Here is a 16,890-nt window from a genome sequence, read left to right on the forward strand (position 1 = left end):
GTAACAGCCCAAAAGGCACTGGTGTAATTAATTACACTGACAGCAACCTTGCTCTCTTTAGCCGGTAAACTATCCCGTTGAGCCCGTATGCAGCATATCACGATCCTGGTGCTGGCACATAGAAAGGAAATGCAGCTAGACTCATTCATTACACTACTGCCTTTTCTAATGTGACAGCTCCCACATCTGCTACGAAACACGCTGGTTAATCTGTCACTAAACTATTTACTGTTAGTCTTCAAGAGAACACGCCGGGATAAACAGCAGTCACCATGCAAAGTAAAAAAAAATCTGGTATATATTTGATATATAAGCTTGTTTTACAAAAGCCCAGTGGTGTGCACCATCAGCAGTGAACTATCAGGCATGTTTACAATGTCATACATTTAATTTTACACCTTTTACACAATTAAAGTTCTGCTCTAACTCACCATCACATAAGCATGAGTTCACTTTTTAAAGCAACACTGAGCTAATGATTATTAAAAGAGTAAAGTAGACTTGCATATTTTATTAGCTGGTTGGGATTTTAGGGAAAAACATACAGTATTTATTACTATTTTATTGTTATGTTGTGTATTAATTATTGAATTATTGAGCATTACTGATGTACTTACTTATGTTCACTGCACTGATGATCTGATATGTTTTAAAAGCCTTTGCTTGGCTCTCTGATGAATTCATGGGCCAACCACAGTAGCGTAACCTCAGCAGATACAGATATGACTTATTGTGTCCTGGGTGGGCCCCCAGACACAGATATGTCCTTATACATTTTTATGCAGTGTAGTCACAAAACAGCGTAATCCCCCTGCTTGCAGCAAACATTTCCTGATATGTGTGTTATTGCTATTGTGGAGGTGACATGAGATGCATGAGGATGTAACACATTTAACACTATGATTGTCATTCAAAGCCGCTCCTCTTCTGTCAGAAGTGTGTGTTTTGGCTGTTTGTCCATTTCGACGGAAGCCAGTCTCAATTAGCTGGTAAGCTACGAGGTGAGACATGTCCTGGAAGGATTTACACTTGGTGGCTAGGCTAACACTGCAGCTGGATGGAAGAGGTCAGGACACTGAAGGCCATACAGTACTTCTGCGTGGCTGTTTCATTTCTCTTCCTTTACTTTCAGAGAGTAACAGGAGCCGGTGTCGGCTTGGCTCTTCACTTACCGCACTCTGACCGTTCATGCACAGGCCTGTCCACCTCTGAATCTAGTAAAGCTCACAAGGTCTTACTTATATCACACTGTGTGATGATCTTAGAACAAAAGTCAGCAGATTTGAATGTGGGTAAATAAAACCAAGACCCACCGACAATGGCATGAACATTTATGTTGTCTAGCTTTTACAGTTTTCATTATCAAGACCTAGATGATCTGTTTATGTTTGTTTATTTGTGACCTAGTTCTGTGTTAACACCAATCTCTGGCCTAATTTCCTTCACACCAAGAACTACGAGTCAAACGACTTCTTGTCATTGCATATCGTTGCCTGGTAGAAGTGACAGCTGTCTCCAAAATGTCCCTACTGCCTGGTCCTCTCCTCCTCCTCCCCCATGACAGGGGACTTCACGGATGGTGTCATGGACGGAGACGCGAGTCTGGGATTAGCTCATTAAGACAGACATCTTTGATCTGAGGTTATCTCTCTCATTTCCACGGCAACTTGATCACATCATACCTCTTAAGACACACACAAGAACACACAGATCCAGAAGTACACACACACAAATGGTCCTTAAAGCTCTAGAGAGCACAGTCCAACAAAGATGTGAAGAGTAGATGTGCAGCAACAGCTAAACGTCGTGTCAGGTTTCTGGGGGCTCGTGCTAATTTTAACCCTATGATCCTACAGCAGGCTGAGGGGTTTAAATGCCAGCCTACAGTTGCTCCACACACCAGTTGTTCTCCACACGTCTTCCACTCATCACAAACTCAAGCCAGGCCAGAAGACAGGAACCACACATACATTCGGACACACTTGCTCCAGGCACAGGACCGAAGACCACATACAGTAGAGCAGTTCCAACGGTAGCAGGGATTCTTATCCCCTTACATCCAGACCACAGCTTTGTCCAGTATGGAGCTTTTCGAGACCAACCCTTACTTCTTCCCTGACCAGCGCTTCTACGAAGGAGGGGAGAATTACTTCCCCTCTCGCCTACCTGGGGGGTATGACCAAGCTGGCTACCAGGATAGGAACACGATGATGGGCTTGTGTGGGAATCTGTCTGGGGGCGTTGGAGTCGGGGTCACAGCAACAGAGGACAAAGCCTCTCCATCCAGCCTGTCACCTCACTCTGAGACCCACTGTCCAGGCCAGTGCCTGCCCTGGGCCTGTAAGATGTGCAAAAGGAAGACAGTGACCATGGACCGCCGGAAAGCAGCCACACTGAGGGAGAAGAGGCGTCTGAAGAAGGTGAATGAGGCCTTTGACGCCTTGAAGAGGAGCACCCTGATGAACCCCAACCAAAGGCTGCCCAAGGTGGAGATCTTGCGGAGCGCCATCCAGTATATCGAAAGGCTGCAGGCCCTAGTGTCCTCCCTCAACCAGCAGGACACGGAGACAGGACAACAGGGACTGCACTACCGACCCAGCTCATCCCAGCCCAGAGTGAGTAGGACTCAGGAGAGATGAGAACCAAAAGATCACATATTAAATAACAACAGAGCAAAGAGACAAAGGTAGAAAAAGTAGGCCACAAAAGTAGATACAGACAGGAGAGGAAGAGAAGTAAAATTGTTTGCTCTGAGGTTTACATTGAGATAGATAAGCTGGTGTTTGGCGTCTATGTCTTAGTGTTTTGCAGTTCTTTTTTTAGTTCAGGTATTTGTGACTGTGACCATTTTCACCCCAGGAGTGTAGAAAATATCTAGATTTTACCCGTTTGACGGTTTAAAAAGGCACCACAAACAAGCTGATGAGACAGGTGCCAAAATATAGCAAAAGCAAACTTCCTCCTATATCAGGATTAGCCCCTGAGGGGTCTCTACAAGTCAGAGACTACAGCAGTATGTGTGGTATACTACATTGTCGTGTGGGACGGGGTGTGCCGTGTCATAACACAGGGTGACTGACAGCAACGTCTGTGTGTGCATCTCCATGGTAACAGGTGTCGTCGTCAAGTGAGCCCAGTTCAGGCAGTACCTGCTGCAGCAGCCCTGAATGGAGCAGCACTCCAGAGCAGTGCACGCAGAGCTACAGCAGCGAGGGTGAGTACATTTCACTCCCAGTCTCATTAGACTGCGCACACAGATCAGCGTGCCCTCGGCCAGATGCTCAATGTGTGACTGGGTCTCTCTGCAGATCTCCTGAGTGTTGCAGACTCTCCGGAGCAGGGGAACATGCATGCCCTGACCTCTATTGTGGACAGAATCTCTGAAGCAGACGGAGCTGTAACCTTTCCTGTGGACATTCCCAAATAGACCCTCCACATGTCTGACTCATAGATGCACAGAGCAGCAGACAAAGAGCAGCATCATAATCGGCAGTGGTGGCTGAAAACCCATCCTAGACTCAAATTTAGCCAATTTTCTCACTTTAATGATTTGAGTGTCAAATTTTTGAATCGGAAATGTAACTCTGCTGATCTATGGGTATGCAAGCCAATTCCTTTAGTTCACAGTAAGGCCTTATTCCCTGTCTTATGCCATGGTCCAGACCTGTGAGATCCTCTGGATTTTAGTTTAACTAGAGATTCAGAGACTTTAATGCATGATCCCAACACCCAGTTATAGAATCAGTTTCTGTCAGGCTCGTCTCCTGTTTGATAGTGCCACAAAGGAGTGACAAAGGTTTTTTCTCCTTACTTAATTTAAGTTTTCCTCTTTCTGAGACTTCTCCCTGATCTTTCCTTCTCTTTGTGTGTGTTTTATGCTTAAAAAAAAAAACGTGAGTTTATTTGTGGGGCCAATATGTACCGGCAGTTTTGACCAAGATCTGCTTAATTTAAACTGGTTATGAATGCTAGTGATGTAAATACGTTCCCTTTTTCTACAGAGTGGTTTTGCCATTTAATTTTTTATGTTTTGCTAACTTATTTTTGACTTTTATAACTAAGATTGTTGTGTATTTGTAGATGTTCAAAAAGTGATATTTTCTGTCCAATTCTTGCAATAAAGACCATTTTCAATACATTGTCGTTCTTTGTCTGTAACTAAAATGAGGCGCTGTGAATGATGACTTCAAAAGGAAGACAACATCCAAAATGTTTAAAAAACAGCTTTACTTATGTCTATATAGTGTCATAAATACAGTACACTTTTTAAATAGCCAAATAATAAAATCTTGATTTGTCAGCATTGTTTCACACCTGGAATAAAGACACAGTACTCATAGCTGCCACATAGCACATTACACCTTTTAAACACCTTGGAAAAACTGTAAAACAAACATTAATAATAATAATAAAATAAAAAATTAAAGATTGTACACTCAGTCAGCACTTCACTGGTTCATATGCTGTGTTCTCATTGGATGAGGAGTTAGTCAGACAAAAGTCCTGACTGCTCACTGGCACATCTCCATGAAAACTAAAAAAGGAGGTGACGAGACAGGATTCTACGAATCTGTCACTTTGAGCAGTTTAATGTTGATATCATTGGCTGATGTTGAGCAGCAGTTTACAGTATCATTGGAGACAGAAGTAAGGAATCAACAGAGAGCTACAGTGTTTACACTACCCATCCACAGACAAAAGTCATGGCCACATGACCGGGGTTGGCCTTTCACACGAAGCCTCTCTACAAGTCAGAAGCTCGTAGACTCATTTGCTCCCACATGCTCACACACACACACACACACATACACACACACACACTTCATATTAAAGGAGTCTCTCTAATCTAGGCTACATAGTGTCATACAAGGCGAGAGAGGCGGAGAAAAGAGATGTAACGGCTACATAGTGTCAAAAGAGGAGAAAGGAAAACGAAAGAACAGGAGAATAGGCAAAGAGAGAAGTCTGAAATTGGACCCATGAACCTGTGAAGAGTCCTTGTAGAAACACACCCCCTCCTTAGTGAGTCCCTCCCACTAACAATTCACACACTTACAGCATACAGCAAAAGACACACAAAGGCTCAACAAGAGAGAAATAGAAAGAAAGAGAAAGAGAGCGAGAACAGTCACTATTGAATACAGGGCATAGGGTTTCATACAGCAATGATATACTTTTTTCCATATTTATATGTGTTATAATATATATATTTATATATATATATATATAATATTTCTATAAAAAACATAAGTCATTCATTTTATGTACAGAGACAATAAATGAGTAATACCTTGCATAACCGGTAGAGGGGCAATGTGTGGTGGGATCTGCCATTTATACAAGTATTCATCATTTCCAAGTCCAATCACTTGTCACTGGTCACCATCCTTTTAAATATGTTGCATTTCTTAGGACTGAACACAGGAGAACTGGTTTGGACTTGGTCATGGTGATTGTTATAACCAGGACAAGAACCAACAGCTGAGACCAGAGGAGCAGGAACACAACACCACAACAACAAGGCTACTGGGAGCACTGGGGTAAACTGGGAGAGACTGGGACGAGTCTCCTTTACAGCAGCGAGCGCAGCCAATGAGCACTCTCAAGAGTTCAAAGGTCAGAGTTGGCCTCTGTATTGCACGTGTCCGAAGGAGAGGTGAGAAGTGAAAGATGGGAGGTGAGGCTGAGTAACAAAGGGGCGAAGACCGCTCCCCCCCCCAGTGGCACACAGGTCTCTCGCTCTCCAGATTTGGCATATCACTCTCAAAAGGCCGCAAGCATGTGTCCGTATAAGTAATGAGAATGCACTGGAAGAAGACAAAAGAGAGAGTCTGTGTCATGTCGTGGACACCACAGAGCATTTATTAGTGTCAGTACATTAACTTTGTACACACATGTACCACATCCTGATCATGCTGCACAGCAAAGCACACTGACCTGCAAGTTTACCTGTGTTCAGGAAGCATGATGTCAGCTTACCTGTTAGCATTAGCGCTCCTGTTAGTAAGCAGAGAGTAGTTAGCATGAGTAGGTCCGCACAGCCGAGGGGTCAAGTCTCGGGGGCGCCGGGGGAGGAGCTTGACAAAGGGTGTGGGCACAGCAGGACAGAGAGGACACAGCGTGCAGTTAGTCAGTCAGGGCAAGCAGAGAGCATGGCAAGCACACTGATACACAGAGAAAAAGAAGGCTGTACAGTAACGTAGATTTCTTTGTAATATAACACACCTTCAGGCTGGAGATGTTTCTTGGGCATCAAGTTCATAGAGGGCGGCATGGACATGGAGGGCATCCGGAAGCCTGCAGGAAGCGTTTCCATGGAGCCCGCCATCATCCCCAACCCTGTCCCTCCCTCGCGTGCTCGAAACCTCTTGCGCCATGATGGAGAGCGTCGAAATGACTTGTCATCCCCACTCTACAGGGACAGGGAGAAAAAACAGGGTCAGAGTATTAACCTGTTTTCAAAAATATTGTATTTGATCAAAGCAGCAGCTCGAGACGTCACCTCCTCTAGCCGTCGATCTGTCCCCAAGGCTAAGAGGTTGTTGAACTCCCTCTCCAGAACCTGCCGTGCCTGAAAAACAGCACACAGTGATTTCATCAACCTGTTAGAAATAAACAGGTGTTCACTGTAAAATGTCTGTGAAAGCTTTTGAAATTAAAATCCTCTGGTAAATCGCAGTAACCTTCATGTTTTTTTGTTGAACTGCCAGAAAGATTCTCATGTTAATATGAAAATGTGGGCAAGTAATCCGTACTGAAGCCTGTGGATTTTTGTCCAGTGAGTTCTGGCTGAGAACAACTGAGCACTTTTAATCTCAGAACAACCGATACAGAATCTGAAGCTGTACTAAATGTTGGCACCGTGCTGACTGCACACAAACCACTGTGTCAACAACAAGTAAATCAACCTCTCCCATAAGTCTCAACCGTGACTGTTGCTGACTGGTAGCAGATACGGGCTCCTCTGAACTTATATTCTATACAGATTTTTACTTCCTTCACTAACAGGACCTCCTACACTTACTGTATTTGGCATGAATGGTTGTATCTTTATCTATAATCACCTGTGTGTTCTGCATAGGGATTTGCAGGATAAGTGCTAGACTACTGTAGTCAAAGGTCTCATCAAGAGACACAAGGGCTCCATGAACGCCGCTCTCCAACAGGTTGCTGCTATACTCCCTCAGACCAATGGACTGGACCCAGTGGATCACCTGCTCATTGGTCCACACCAGCACATCTTAAGTAAAAGAGAGAGAAACTGTTCAGATGCATGTTGCTGTGGCATGTCGCGTAATGTAATAATACAGTGTCATTACCAGCAAACAGAAGTAAGTTAGTGCAGAGAAAAAGAGCTGGGAAAAAAAAGAGATAAAGAGATAATGTGCATGGTCACATAGTGTCAACTCACTGGCACACTCCCTTTGTTCATTTAAAGCACAGCTGTCAACCAGCTTTCCAAGTTGGAACAGGAGGTGTGTGTATGTGTGTATGTGTAAACAGAGGAGGACTCTGATTTGACACGACAGCTGAGTCAAGTTCATGTGCAGAACTCAAGGTCAAAAGGGCAAGAGCAAGACTGGCTAGATCTAAGTGTGTGTGTGTGTGTGTGTGTGTGTGTGTGTGCATGTGCAAACCACTCTTGGTATGTGGAGCTTTGGATTATAAGATTCTAGGATTGTCTCAGTAGTTGGCTTTTTGACAGCGTAATGTGCAGCTGTTTCAATGTTCAGGCCAAACTAATAATATTAGCCACTAGGTGGTACTCTGGCATGATCACACGTATGTGTGGTGTTTGAACATGCATGTGTGTGCTTGCTTTTTTTGACACTGTGTGTGTGTGTGGTACGTGTAAAGTGTACCTTTCATGTCATGTTGGCTGTCCTCTCTCCGCCGCTCCAGGTCTTTCCTGTCATAATTGAGTCTCTTCAAGCACATAATCCCATACTGCAGACTAGCCCTGGTACACACACACACACACGCGCAAACAGACAGAAAAATAAATACATGCACACATAGAAAAGGATAAGCACATACGCATGATTGAAGTTCTCATTTCCATTGCTAATGTATCCTGTTAGCAGATGAAAGCCTCCGCCTCATCAAACAGCATGCAGGTTAATTGCCAAAGCCACATACCTATGGAAGCTGTCCACCATCTTGAGGTGGCTCCTCAGGTCCTTTTTGGTGAGGTGGTCAAGCATGCGCGCGTCCACCAGACACTCCATGAAGTAGGAGCGGTACTGAGGAAGACCAAGGCTGGGCAGCCATTCATTCCCTATCCACTCATGATTCATGTCTCCGTAAGCAAGAGTCTACAGGGACAGGAATAGATAATGTCAGCATGATGTACTGTACACACATCTACACGCACATATGAATACACACTGCGCTCTGGTTCCTTGATGAATATACTGAGCAATACACGCATTTAAATCTATTTAAATCTTGTTGCATCAGCATCAGTTACTAAGAACATTAACATAGTGCATGGTGGCTCACTGTCATAACATCACATTTTTATTTTGAGTTGCGCCTGTGTTTTTCTTAGTGTCACGAGTCAAAATGCCTACTGGGGTTTCTAAATAATTCATTTAGTTAATTTGTCTCTGTTTAAACAGAAAATTAAACCCTCAAAGATGCAGTAAAGCTTAGGAAGCCAGATGTTTATAATGATGCAGTCTAATCATGTATATGTCTGATAAAATATAGAACATTTAGTTTGTCGTCAACAACCTGAGACAAAATGCATCCAGGAAGATTGGGATTTTTTTCTAAAATCTATAAAATTAAAACCTTGGACAGAAACACATTTACCACTGAGTTACATCACCTTTCTTTTTAATTGCACTTTTTAATTGAACGTTTTGTGGAATATTTGCCCATTCTTGCTGGTAACAAGATTTCAGCTTCTCAACAGTCTGTAGTCCCTGTTTCTCCTCTAATTGTCCTCTTCATGCACCATGTTTTCATTAGGAGACAGATCTGGAGTGCAGGCAGACCAGTAAAGATCAGACACTCACCCATCATCGCACCCTCATACCATCACAGGTGGCCCAATGCACCTTTTAACAATTCAACAGTCTGGATATGGACTTTAGCACTCTTTTAAAGCAAAGTCTCATCTTTTATCTTCATTTGAGATCAGGATAAATTACTGAAGGTGATTAGGATGCCCTTTTTGAAATACACGCATCACATGCATGTGTTCATGAAGAGCATGGGCACAGTTTCCGTGTGCCCAAACAGATGTTAGCAGATTAGCAACCTCACCTGTGCCCAGCTGCCTTCCTCATTCTCCTGAGTGACAGCATGGTAGAGACAATATGAAAGGTTAGAGAGACAGGGGCTGACCCTGCACACACACAAACACACACACACACACACACACATATATGTATTCAAAAACATACACAAAGCTCTTCTCAGATCACATTACCACAGGTTACATTAGTTACATCAGACACCCACATACCCAGCATGGGCACAAAAATGCGTCAGTATGTGATGCAGTGGGTATTTAAAGGGGTCTTCCGGGAGAGGACATATGTGTGTCACGGTGGGGACGGTGCAAGTGTGAGAGTGTTTGGTGGTTGGGGGGGGGGGGCACCCATATGGTACTGACCGCTTTAGTGGAGGAAGCCAGGTTCTCCATCTCTTCATGAGTCACCCACACATTTCCGGAGGACTGCTCAGAGGACGAAAACACACCCAGACACACACAGACAAAAGCACGCCAACACACACAAAACACACCAAAGAATGCACTCGTGTGTATATTTTCACATGTACCGACCCCCAAGCGCGCGCACACACACACACACACACACACACACACACACACACACACACACACACACACACACACACACACACACACACACACACACACACGGACGCAGACAAACATGCACACAAAGACAAACGTGTTGAGTGATGCCAAGGGAGGGAGTGTGTTTCAGGCAAGTAGTTTGTAGCTAAATTTGTGTGTTGTTTAGCACCCCATGCAATTTATGGCAGGAAAAAAAAATCTACTGAGTTGAATACAGAAACTAAAAAAAAAAGACTAAACAAAAATGAAGAAGAGAGAATGGAGTCATCACCCCAGGGTGAAGAGTGAAGGATACGCCTAGTAGTGACTATTAGTGAAAGAGGTTTTTGGGTGTAGTTATGTTTTCTGTACGGTTATGTATTCATTTATTAATATGCTGTTTGTAAAGGCACATGTAAGTGCATGAAGACGGCAGTATGTATGTCATAAAGGTGTATTTGGCGTGCGTTTCTTTTACCGTTCTGGAGGTGAGTGGAGCAGAAGGGCTGGTGAGGGAGACCATCTCCTGGATGGCCAGCCGCAGTTTGAGTCGGTGCAAAGGGTTGCTGATGCCAATCTCCCTCTGGATCTCAGTGTCTGACAGAGCTGACATGATGGCTCCACTCTTCACATTGGCACGACAGGCTGCCACATACCAAGCCGGCATACCCACCCACAGCTGGTGACAGTCATCAAGATATTCAACGTCACCATCATTGTCACCATAAATGGTCAGATAAACAGGGAAGGGAGTGAAGGTTGGGTCAGCCTGGTATTCGATATGAATGTGTTCTTGTTTGTATTAGATATTGAAGCAGCCTGACATAAAGGCACATTTGTGGAGTACCTCGAGCCAGGAGACGACAGTAGGGCCATCCCACTGGGCAAATGGCAAACCCCTTTTCCTAGCATCTTCTAGAAGCTCATGTCTAAAGTGGAAATAGAAGAAATTCAAATGATAAAGGAACTACCAAAGACAAAGCAAGTCAGAAACAGAAAGAATGCATTTACTTTTTCTTCATCCTGCGGTCCCTCTCAGCCTGAGTGCCAAGTTTTCCCAGAGTCATAGTGTCTCCAATGCCCATCTCAAAGTCTGAAATACAGAAAAAACTTCTCTGTAAATGAAAGACAATCTGTGTCAGTGTGGGACTAAAATATCCGATCTGTTGTGTACCTGATAGGGCTGGTAGAGTCTGTCCATCCCGGCCCACCGACTGGTCCATTCGACCCTTCTCCTTCTTCCCAAACAATCGACCGATAGATGATTTGATACCTTTCTTCTGCTTGCTGAAACCAAATAAACCAAATGAGTGTCCTGCAGACATTCATAACTGAGTTGATGTAACCCTTTATGCACAACCCTATGTGCTATTTACTGAGTCACAGAACACAATGTAACCTGTCATGGCGACAGCTTCCAAAATGAACCTGTAGAGTTAGTGCGTGGGAATCTGTGTGTGTGTGTGTGTGTGTGTGTGTGTGTGTGTGTGTAGTTTTACCCTCGACCATCCTCTAGACTGCCTGTGAATTGGGCGAAATTGGTTTCTAGTCGTAAACTGCGGGGTGAGGAGGGGGGCGACGTCTCACACTTGATAGTAGCTTTGTCCACTTCCACTGGGGACTAGAAGAGGCACAAACTCAGTCGCAGGAGCCACAGTCAGTCGAAAAAGCTGTGCAGTGTTACTTGTGTTTGCAAACTTACTGCTACTCTCCTGCGATGTTTCCTCAGGTCGCTTGGCTACAAGAAACACAACAGGACACGTTATACAGGAATCCAAACATTTTTCTTTATGTGCAAACAATAATGTGAGGCTCTCTAACCAGAGTCATAATGCCTAGATGATGGCTGGTGTTGCGTGAATGGTGTTTGGGTGTGGAGTGGCCGCTGGTGGGCGGAGACGTGGATGATGCCAGTGACTGTGCAGTAGCAGAGGTGGGCAGTGCCCGGGGTCGAAGTGTCACATTGAGTCCGTCCATGCTGCCGCTGTTCACACGAGACTCTATCTCGTCAGAGCGCAGGTCTGTTGACTCTCTCTCCACCTGGATCATCCTGTGACAACATGCACACAACATAGTTTAGTAATCGTTATACCCTAATTAACACGCCACACCCTGTGCAGTAATAACTCTAGTCATTTGTATCAGTAGCAATGATCCTCATATTAGCTTTGAATTCTTTATTGTTCAAGTATGACTCAAGTCTGAATCTCTAAATTTAAACAAAAGGGAAAAACTTAAAATGTGATTATAAAAAAGTTTAACCTTTAATCATATACAAAAATACTGTTTGTACCAGAAAGAAAAGTATTATTTTAAGGTAGTCTGGCACTAATGCAGCATTATCAACAGCTATTTTGCATTTTCTCTTCAGGTGCATACTACATGTTATCACCTCTCTATCTAATGCGACTATCAGTTCTAGTGCATCCTGCCTGGCCACAGGCCTTCACGCATTACAGTAACAAGAAGCTGCAGCACTGTTGTTTGCTATAGTAATTCAAAATGTCCCTATTCTTGTAATTATTGTTAATACTATCTTTTAATACTTGTCATGTCATGTGCTGTAATCTAATGTGCCTGCGATTTGTCACCTAATCTCTTCATTGATAGCGTCGAGCTGCTCCTGCAGCATGAGAGCGAGAGTCTGAGCATCCGATTGGCCACTCGGGGAGAGCAGGGCAGAGCTAACGTCGTCCTCCAGGTCAGATTCTGCCTCTATGTCGCTGCCCAGAAGGTGGCTGACACTCCCACGTAGAGATGGGTAGTCCTGTTCAAATACCGCACACACCTGAACACAACAAATACACACGTTTTAAAATAAACAAACATACATATAGAATATGTTCTATAGACAATTAAGTGCACACATGTAGAAATACAGTGACACTTGTGGAAGTATGTGACCACTTATGAGAAGAAATGGATGAACAAGGGAACTTACATCAGACAGCATGTCCATGGCAGCAGACAGAAAGACAGAGAGGTTAGTAAAGAATGGTAAGTTAGGAATGAAGATCATTGCATATCAGCCAAGCACTGACACACAGCAGACATGAACTTGCATAAAGCGCAGGTAAGGAGCTGTATGTGGTTAGAAGAACAGCTGACTCACGATCTTGCGATCTGTAAATCGGCCATCCTGACTAGTTTACGTGTATGTGAGGAGCTGTGGTGCTGTTTTGGCCTGATAAAGACATTATTGGCACCTTGTTTGGGTCGTCTCGTAACGCCGACAGTCTGCCTTTCTGTGCCCGCCTGATCACAGTTGTGCTGTAGTGGCCATCTTGGCCCTCCACCACAGAGAAGCGAAGGTCACTGGAGCTGCCCAGGTGAGACCTGGGATTAAATACATATAGTTTATCATTTGTCATGTATAAAACAGTATGTTAGAGGGTGAGTGTGAGAGAGTGTCTCCATGTACCGAGGGTGTGTTCCATCTCCAAATGCCCCACTGCGGCGTTTCAAATGGTCAATTTCATTTCTCAACTTCTCAATCTCTCCAATCAGGCGTTCCTGTAGAGGAGTTAGGTGTTATCAGTGGTCCATTCAGAAATGTAAGTAGATACCATTAGTATAATACCAATACCTGTTCTGTAATACTGTGACACTGTAAAACAATGTCTTCTGTTAGTGCTGGGTTTGACATTATACTATACTTTTTTAAAGTGGGGCTAATTTAAACAGCTTTTAATACTTTACTGTGTAAACTCATGATTGTTTGAACTAATGTGCTTCTGTCAAATTAATACAGTAGAGTACAATATTTCTCTCAGACTAGTAGAAGAGTAAAAGTAAAAGTGGCAGAAAATAGAAAGCATTTTTCACTGGCTACACAATGATTAAACTCTTTCTAACCCTGGTGTGATGAAATTCTTCAAGCTGTTTCTGGCAGTTCTCAAGGTCCTGAATAAGGGAGTTCTGGAGAGAAAAATCATGAAACCGCGTGAAAACAAATCTGCAGTCCAAGTAAAACATGCTTTATGCTGCTTTTGTATTTGCTCTTTAAAAAAAATTGACAACAGTATTGTAAGCCACCACTGTTTGGATGAATGTGTGAGTCGAGGTCTTGCCTTGTCTTCCAAGGCAGCCATACGTTCTTTCAAATGGAGCTGCAGCCTTTCATTGGACTCTGTGAGCAGACGGTCCACAGTGTCAGATAAACGCTTGTTATGCTCCTCATTCATTTTCTCCCTTTGACGAGCCTGATGAGCAGAGAGAAAGAGAACCGAGACAGCAGGAATGACATCACGAAATTCAGTGTTTGACACAGGCTGCGTTTGGGTGTGTTTTTGGAGCTAATCAAGCATCTCTGCATGGATTAAGAGATGAAGTGTGTATTTAGTGTAAGATCACCAGCTGCCAGATATAGGTCTTCCTGGCCAACAATGGATCTTACAGCCAGAATGATTTAATTACAGTCATTTGCGGGATGATGAAAAGGGTTTAAAGCGCCTTCTCTTAAATGGGAAGCGCTGTGCTTGTATTGCACAATAATTTCATTAAAGTTAATTAACAAAGACACACACATCTGCATCCTTGGAGAGCTCCTTCAACTAAATATAGTCATAAAATCACAGAGAGCGAGGGAGAGACAGAAATTAGCCTTGCGTGAATTATTCAGAGTCTAAAGATAGCAGCCAATCAGTATTTTGGGTGGGGAGGGGGCGGGGGGGGGGATGTGTTGCAGCAAGATATGTGGATTTGGCTTAAATTCATGCAACAATGCACCGGGAAAACAGAGAGCTCTTCCTGTGTGCGTCTGTCGCGTGTGATCGTGTATGTAAGAGGTGTATGCATGAGGGAGCACCGAGCCAAGAGTCAAGGCGTTCAACTAATGTGAAGCATCAGCTCACTCACTCACACACACATGCACACACACACACACGTACACACATCAGAGCGAGAGGTCAGAGAGACCCTGCAGGGTAGTTGCGTGCACACACACACACACACACACACACACACACACACTGACACACATTAACATACACACACCCGGCCTAGCTCTTGGTTCTTCTCCTCCAGTTGTGACTCCAGCTGTCTGAGCCGCTCCTCCACGTTGCCATGACGCTCCTCGGCCTGCAGGGGGAGACACTTACATATAAGTCCAACAGCTACTATAAGCCTCTGGTAACTGATTTCACTTTTTACTGTTTCTATTTATTTTTATATATATCAGTATCCTTTGCAACAGTTTCTACAGTGGTGTGCATCTGTGTTACCTTGGAGAGTGCTGCCACTCTCTGTGCCAGTTCAGCTTCCACCTCTGGCAGTGTCTCAGCCTTCCTCATGGTCTGAGCCAGTCTCTGCTCTGCCATCTCCAGCATCTCCTGGAGCTGACGCACCTTCTCCTCGCTCTGACATACCCAAACACACAAAACACATGCACACATAGACAGCGAGTAGCAAGGACATGATCCATGGTACGGAAGATTAGTTGCTGTTATTCCCCTTGTGGAGCTGAGCTCCGAATCGCCCTGAACTACATATGAACCTTAAATGAGATGTTTCTATTGCTCATTCACTCAACTGAATCAGCAAATGTTTACTAAAATGCTCAATATACGTAAATACACACTGTCACTCAAATTTGATTTCTATCTCAGGTTAGTTGTGGATGACATAGTAGAAGCATTAAATGTTTAGAAGATTTCAAGAGACAACACACCAGCCTGAATTCATAACTCATCTGTCCCCTTATCTTTTATGTCCATAGATTCGTTGTGAACGTTACCTGTCGGTGCAGGGAGTCCTTGGTGGCCAGTTCATTCTCCAGTTTGTCGTTGAGGTCGTGGATGTGTGTGGTTTCCCGCTGGGCAGCCAGGTAGCGTTTCTCTAACGTTGTTATCCTCTCCTCCAGATCCTCTCTCTGTGGGTGAAGAAATACAGAAAAAGGAAACCAGTAAGAGGAAAACTGACAGCAACATGGCTTCCGAGGCTGAAAGCTGTAACCACTGTACCTAATCTCTACTGGTCTCGTCAAATTCTCCCATTTTAGGATTTCATATCTGTTTTTGAATATTCTTTCACTGGATATATTCTCTCCCACTTATCGTAATATGGCAACACACCGTCAAATAGCAATCTATTGTATATTTAGTACATTTATTGTAATTTCATAACCACAGCTACCTGAAGCACTGGGCTGGAGTGTTTTGGAACATGATGGAGCAGGGAGAGAGGGTGGGTTAGGTAGAGCAGCGTGGATTGATTTTAAGTTACATGCAAATGCTTCTTAAGTTGCATGTTGTAGTTTTAAAGTTTACAAAAGCTGACTTACTGAGTTTCAGGAAAATGGCTTAGTGTGTCTGTGCTAGACGCAACACTATATTGTGCATATTCAGCAAGTCTTAGCCATCTGCTATCATGTACAGTTTTTCTGCAGAAATGTGAACTATTTTTGTAGCAGTGACTTAGCAATGTATTTATATGTGTAATATAAAAAGCAGAATCTTAGGTTTCATTAGCTTTTTAGTTAAAATGCTCCCAGATGAAGAGCACGCACACTTTGGTCTCACCTCTCTCTGTTCCCTCTGTTGTTTGATTGACAGCTCCTCGCTGCGGCTCAGTTCTCGGTGTGCGTTTGCGAGCTCCGCTTCAAGCTCAGCCACGCGGCCGTTGAGAGTGGCAGAGTGCTCGCGGCTCTGCGCTAACTCCTTATTGGTCCGATCCAGCAGCTCCTGAAGCTCAGACACCCGGCTGCCTTCATCATGAGCATCTATGGAGCCATTGGGTAGTCTCTGTAAAGTCAAGAGACAAATGAGTAGATACAAGGTGCTTTTACATAAAATGGACTGGGTAAACATATATAACACATTACACACAGATGTGCATGGGTGAAGGGTATTGGAAGTTGTTGTAGAACTGATAAAGTCCGATGACCTAGATAAAAAAAAGTTTGGTATTATGCATATCGGGGTGGGTTGTGTGAGGTTAGGCTGCCATGTTGTTTTGATGTTGTTTCTCTTCTCTTCACAACTCAAAGTGCAGTTAATTCCAGGGCCTTAATTAAACAAACCTTCGGGGACACATATTCAGACAGGCAACACAGTGGGCATCCAAAGTTAGTAGGACCTCCT

General features: G+C 43.9%; 2 protein-coding genes across 7 annotated transcripts in view; one reads left to right on the forward strand and one right to left on the reverse strand.

Annotated features, from left to right (window-relative positions):
• The first annotated feature begins 1,919 nt into the window (after positions 1 to 1,919).
• On the forward strand, positions 1,920 to 4,097 carry myog (myogenin). The gene is made up of 3 exons (XM_026348806.1): positions 1,920 to 2,615; positions 3,115 to 3,214; positions 3,309 to 4,097. The coding sequence occupies exons 1-3, from the start codon at positions 2,082 to 2,084 to the stop codon at positions 3,425 to 3,427; spliced, it is 753 nt and encodes a 250-aa protein (XP_026204591.1). The 5' UTR covers positions 1,920 to 2,081; the 3' UTR covers positions 3,428 to 4,097.
• Positions 4,098 to 4,235: 138 nt separating this feature from the next.
• Positions 4,236 to 16,890, reverse strand: part of ppfia4 (PTPRF interacting protein alpha 4) — a 45,373-nt gene continuing 32,718 nt past the window's right edge. For 2 of the 6 annotated variants that reach the window (XM_026350012.1, XM_026350018.1), the window contains 25 exons: positions 16,330 to 16,551; positions 15,546 to 15,680; positions 15,034 to 15,168; positions 14,807 to 14,890; positions 13,882 to 14,013; positions 13,667 to 13,729; positions 13,233 to 13,324; positions 13,018 to 13,147; positions 12,403 to 12,599; positions 11,633 to 11,861; positions 11,514 to 11,549; positions 11,311 to 11,432; positions 10,986 to 11,098; positions 10,823 to 10,904; positions 10,659 to 10,740; positions 10,290 to 10,490; positions 9,626 to 9,688; positions 9,274 to 9,300; positions 8,140 to 8,315; positions 7,863 to 7,960; positions 7,065 to 7,240; positions 6,503 to 6,571; positions 6,226 to 6,412; positions 5,980 to 6,077; positions 4,236 to 5,807 (listed from right to left, as the gene is read on the reverse strand). In XM_026350012.1, coding sequence (XP_026205797.1) covers positions 6,019 to 6,077; positions 6,226 to 6,412; positions 6,503 to 6,571; positions 7,065 to 7,240; positions 7,863 to 7,960; positions 8,140 to 8,315; positions 9,274 to 9,300; positions 9,626 to 9,688; positions 10,290 to 10,490; positions 10,659 to 10,740; positions 10,823 to 10,904; positions 10,986 to 11,098; positions 11,311 to 11,432; positions 11,514 to 11,549; positions 11,633 to 11,861; positions 12,403 to 12,599; positions 13,018 to 13,147; positions 13,233 to 13,324; positions 13,667 to 13,729; positions 13,882 to 14,013; positions 14,807 to 14,890; positions 15,034 to 15,168; positions 15,546 to 15,680; positions 16,330 to 16,551 — 2,910 coding nt within the window. In that variant the 3' untranslated portion in view covers positions 4,236 to 5,807; positions 5,980 to 6,018. The remainder of the gene's footprint in view (positions 5,808 to 5,979; positions 6,078 to 6,225; positions 6,413 to 6,502; positions 6,572 to 7,064; positions 7,241 to 7,862; positions 7,961 to 8,139; positions 8,316 to 9,273; positions 9,301 to 9,625; positions 9,689 to 10,289; positions 10,491 to 10,658; positions 10,741 to 10,822; positions 10,905 to 10,985; positions 11,099 to 11,310; positions 11,433 to 11,513; positions 11,550 to 11,632; positions 11,862 to 12,402; positions 12,600 to 13,017; positions 13,148 to 13,232; positions 13,325 to 13,666; positions 13,730 to 13,881; positions 14,014 to 14,806; positions 14,891 to 15,033; positions 15,169 to 15,545; positions 15,681 to 16,329; positions 16,552 to 16,890) is intronic. The other 4 variants (XM_026350016.1, XM_026350015.1, XM_026350014.1 and 1 more) reach the window with 4 other exon arrangements.

The sequence above is a fragment of the Anabas testudineus genome, chromosome 5, assembly GCF_900324465.2.
Source record: "Anabas testudineus chromosome 5, fAnaTes1.2, whole genome shotgun sequence".
Lineage (NCBI taxonomy): Eukaryota > Metazoa > Chordata > Actinopteri > Anabantiformes > Anabantidae > Anabas > Anabas testudineus.

Excerpts from the sequence above, each read along its gene's own strand:
- myog (XM_026348806.1), top strand. The coding sequence starts at position 2,082 with ATGGAGCTTTTCGAGACCAACCCTTACTTCTTCCCTGACCAGCGCTTC. Across the intron at positions 2,616-3,114 it reads CCAGCTCATCCCAGCCCAGA|GTGTCGTCGTCAAGTGAGCC; the intron begins GTGAGTAGGACT and ends CCATGGTAACAG. Across the intron at positions 3,215-3,308 it reads GCAGAGCTACAGCAGCGAGG|ATCTCCTGAGTGTTGCAGAC; the intron begins GTGAGTACATTT and ends GTCTCTCTGCAG.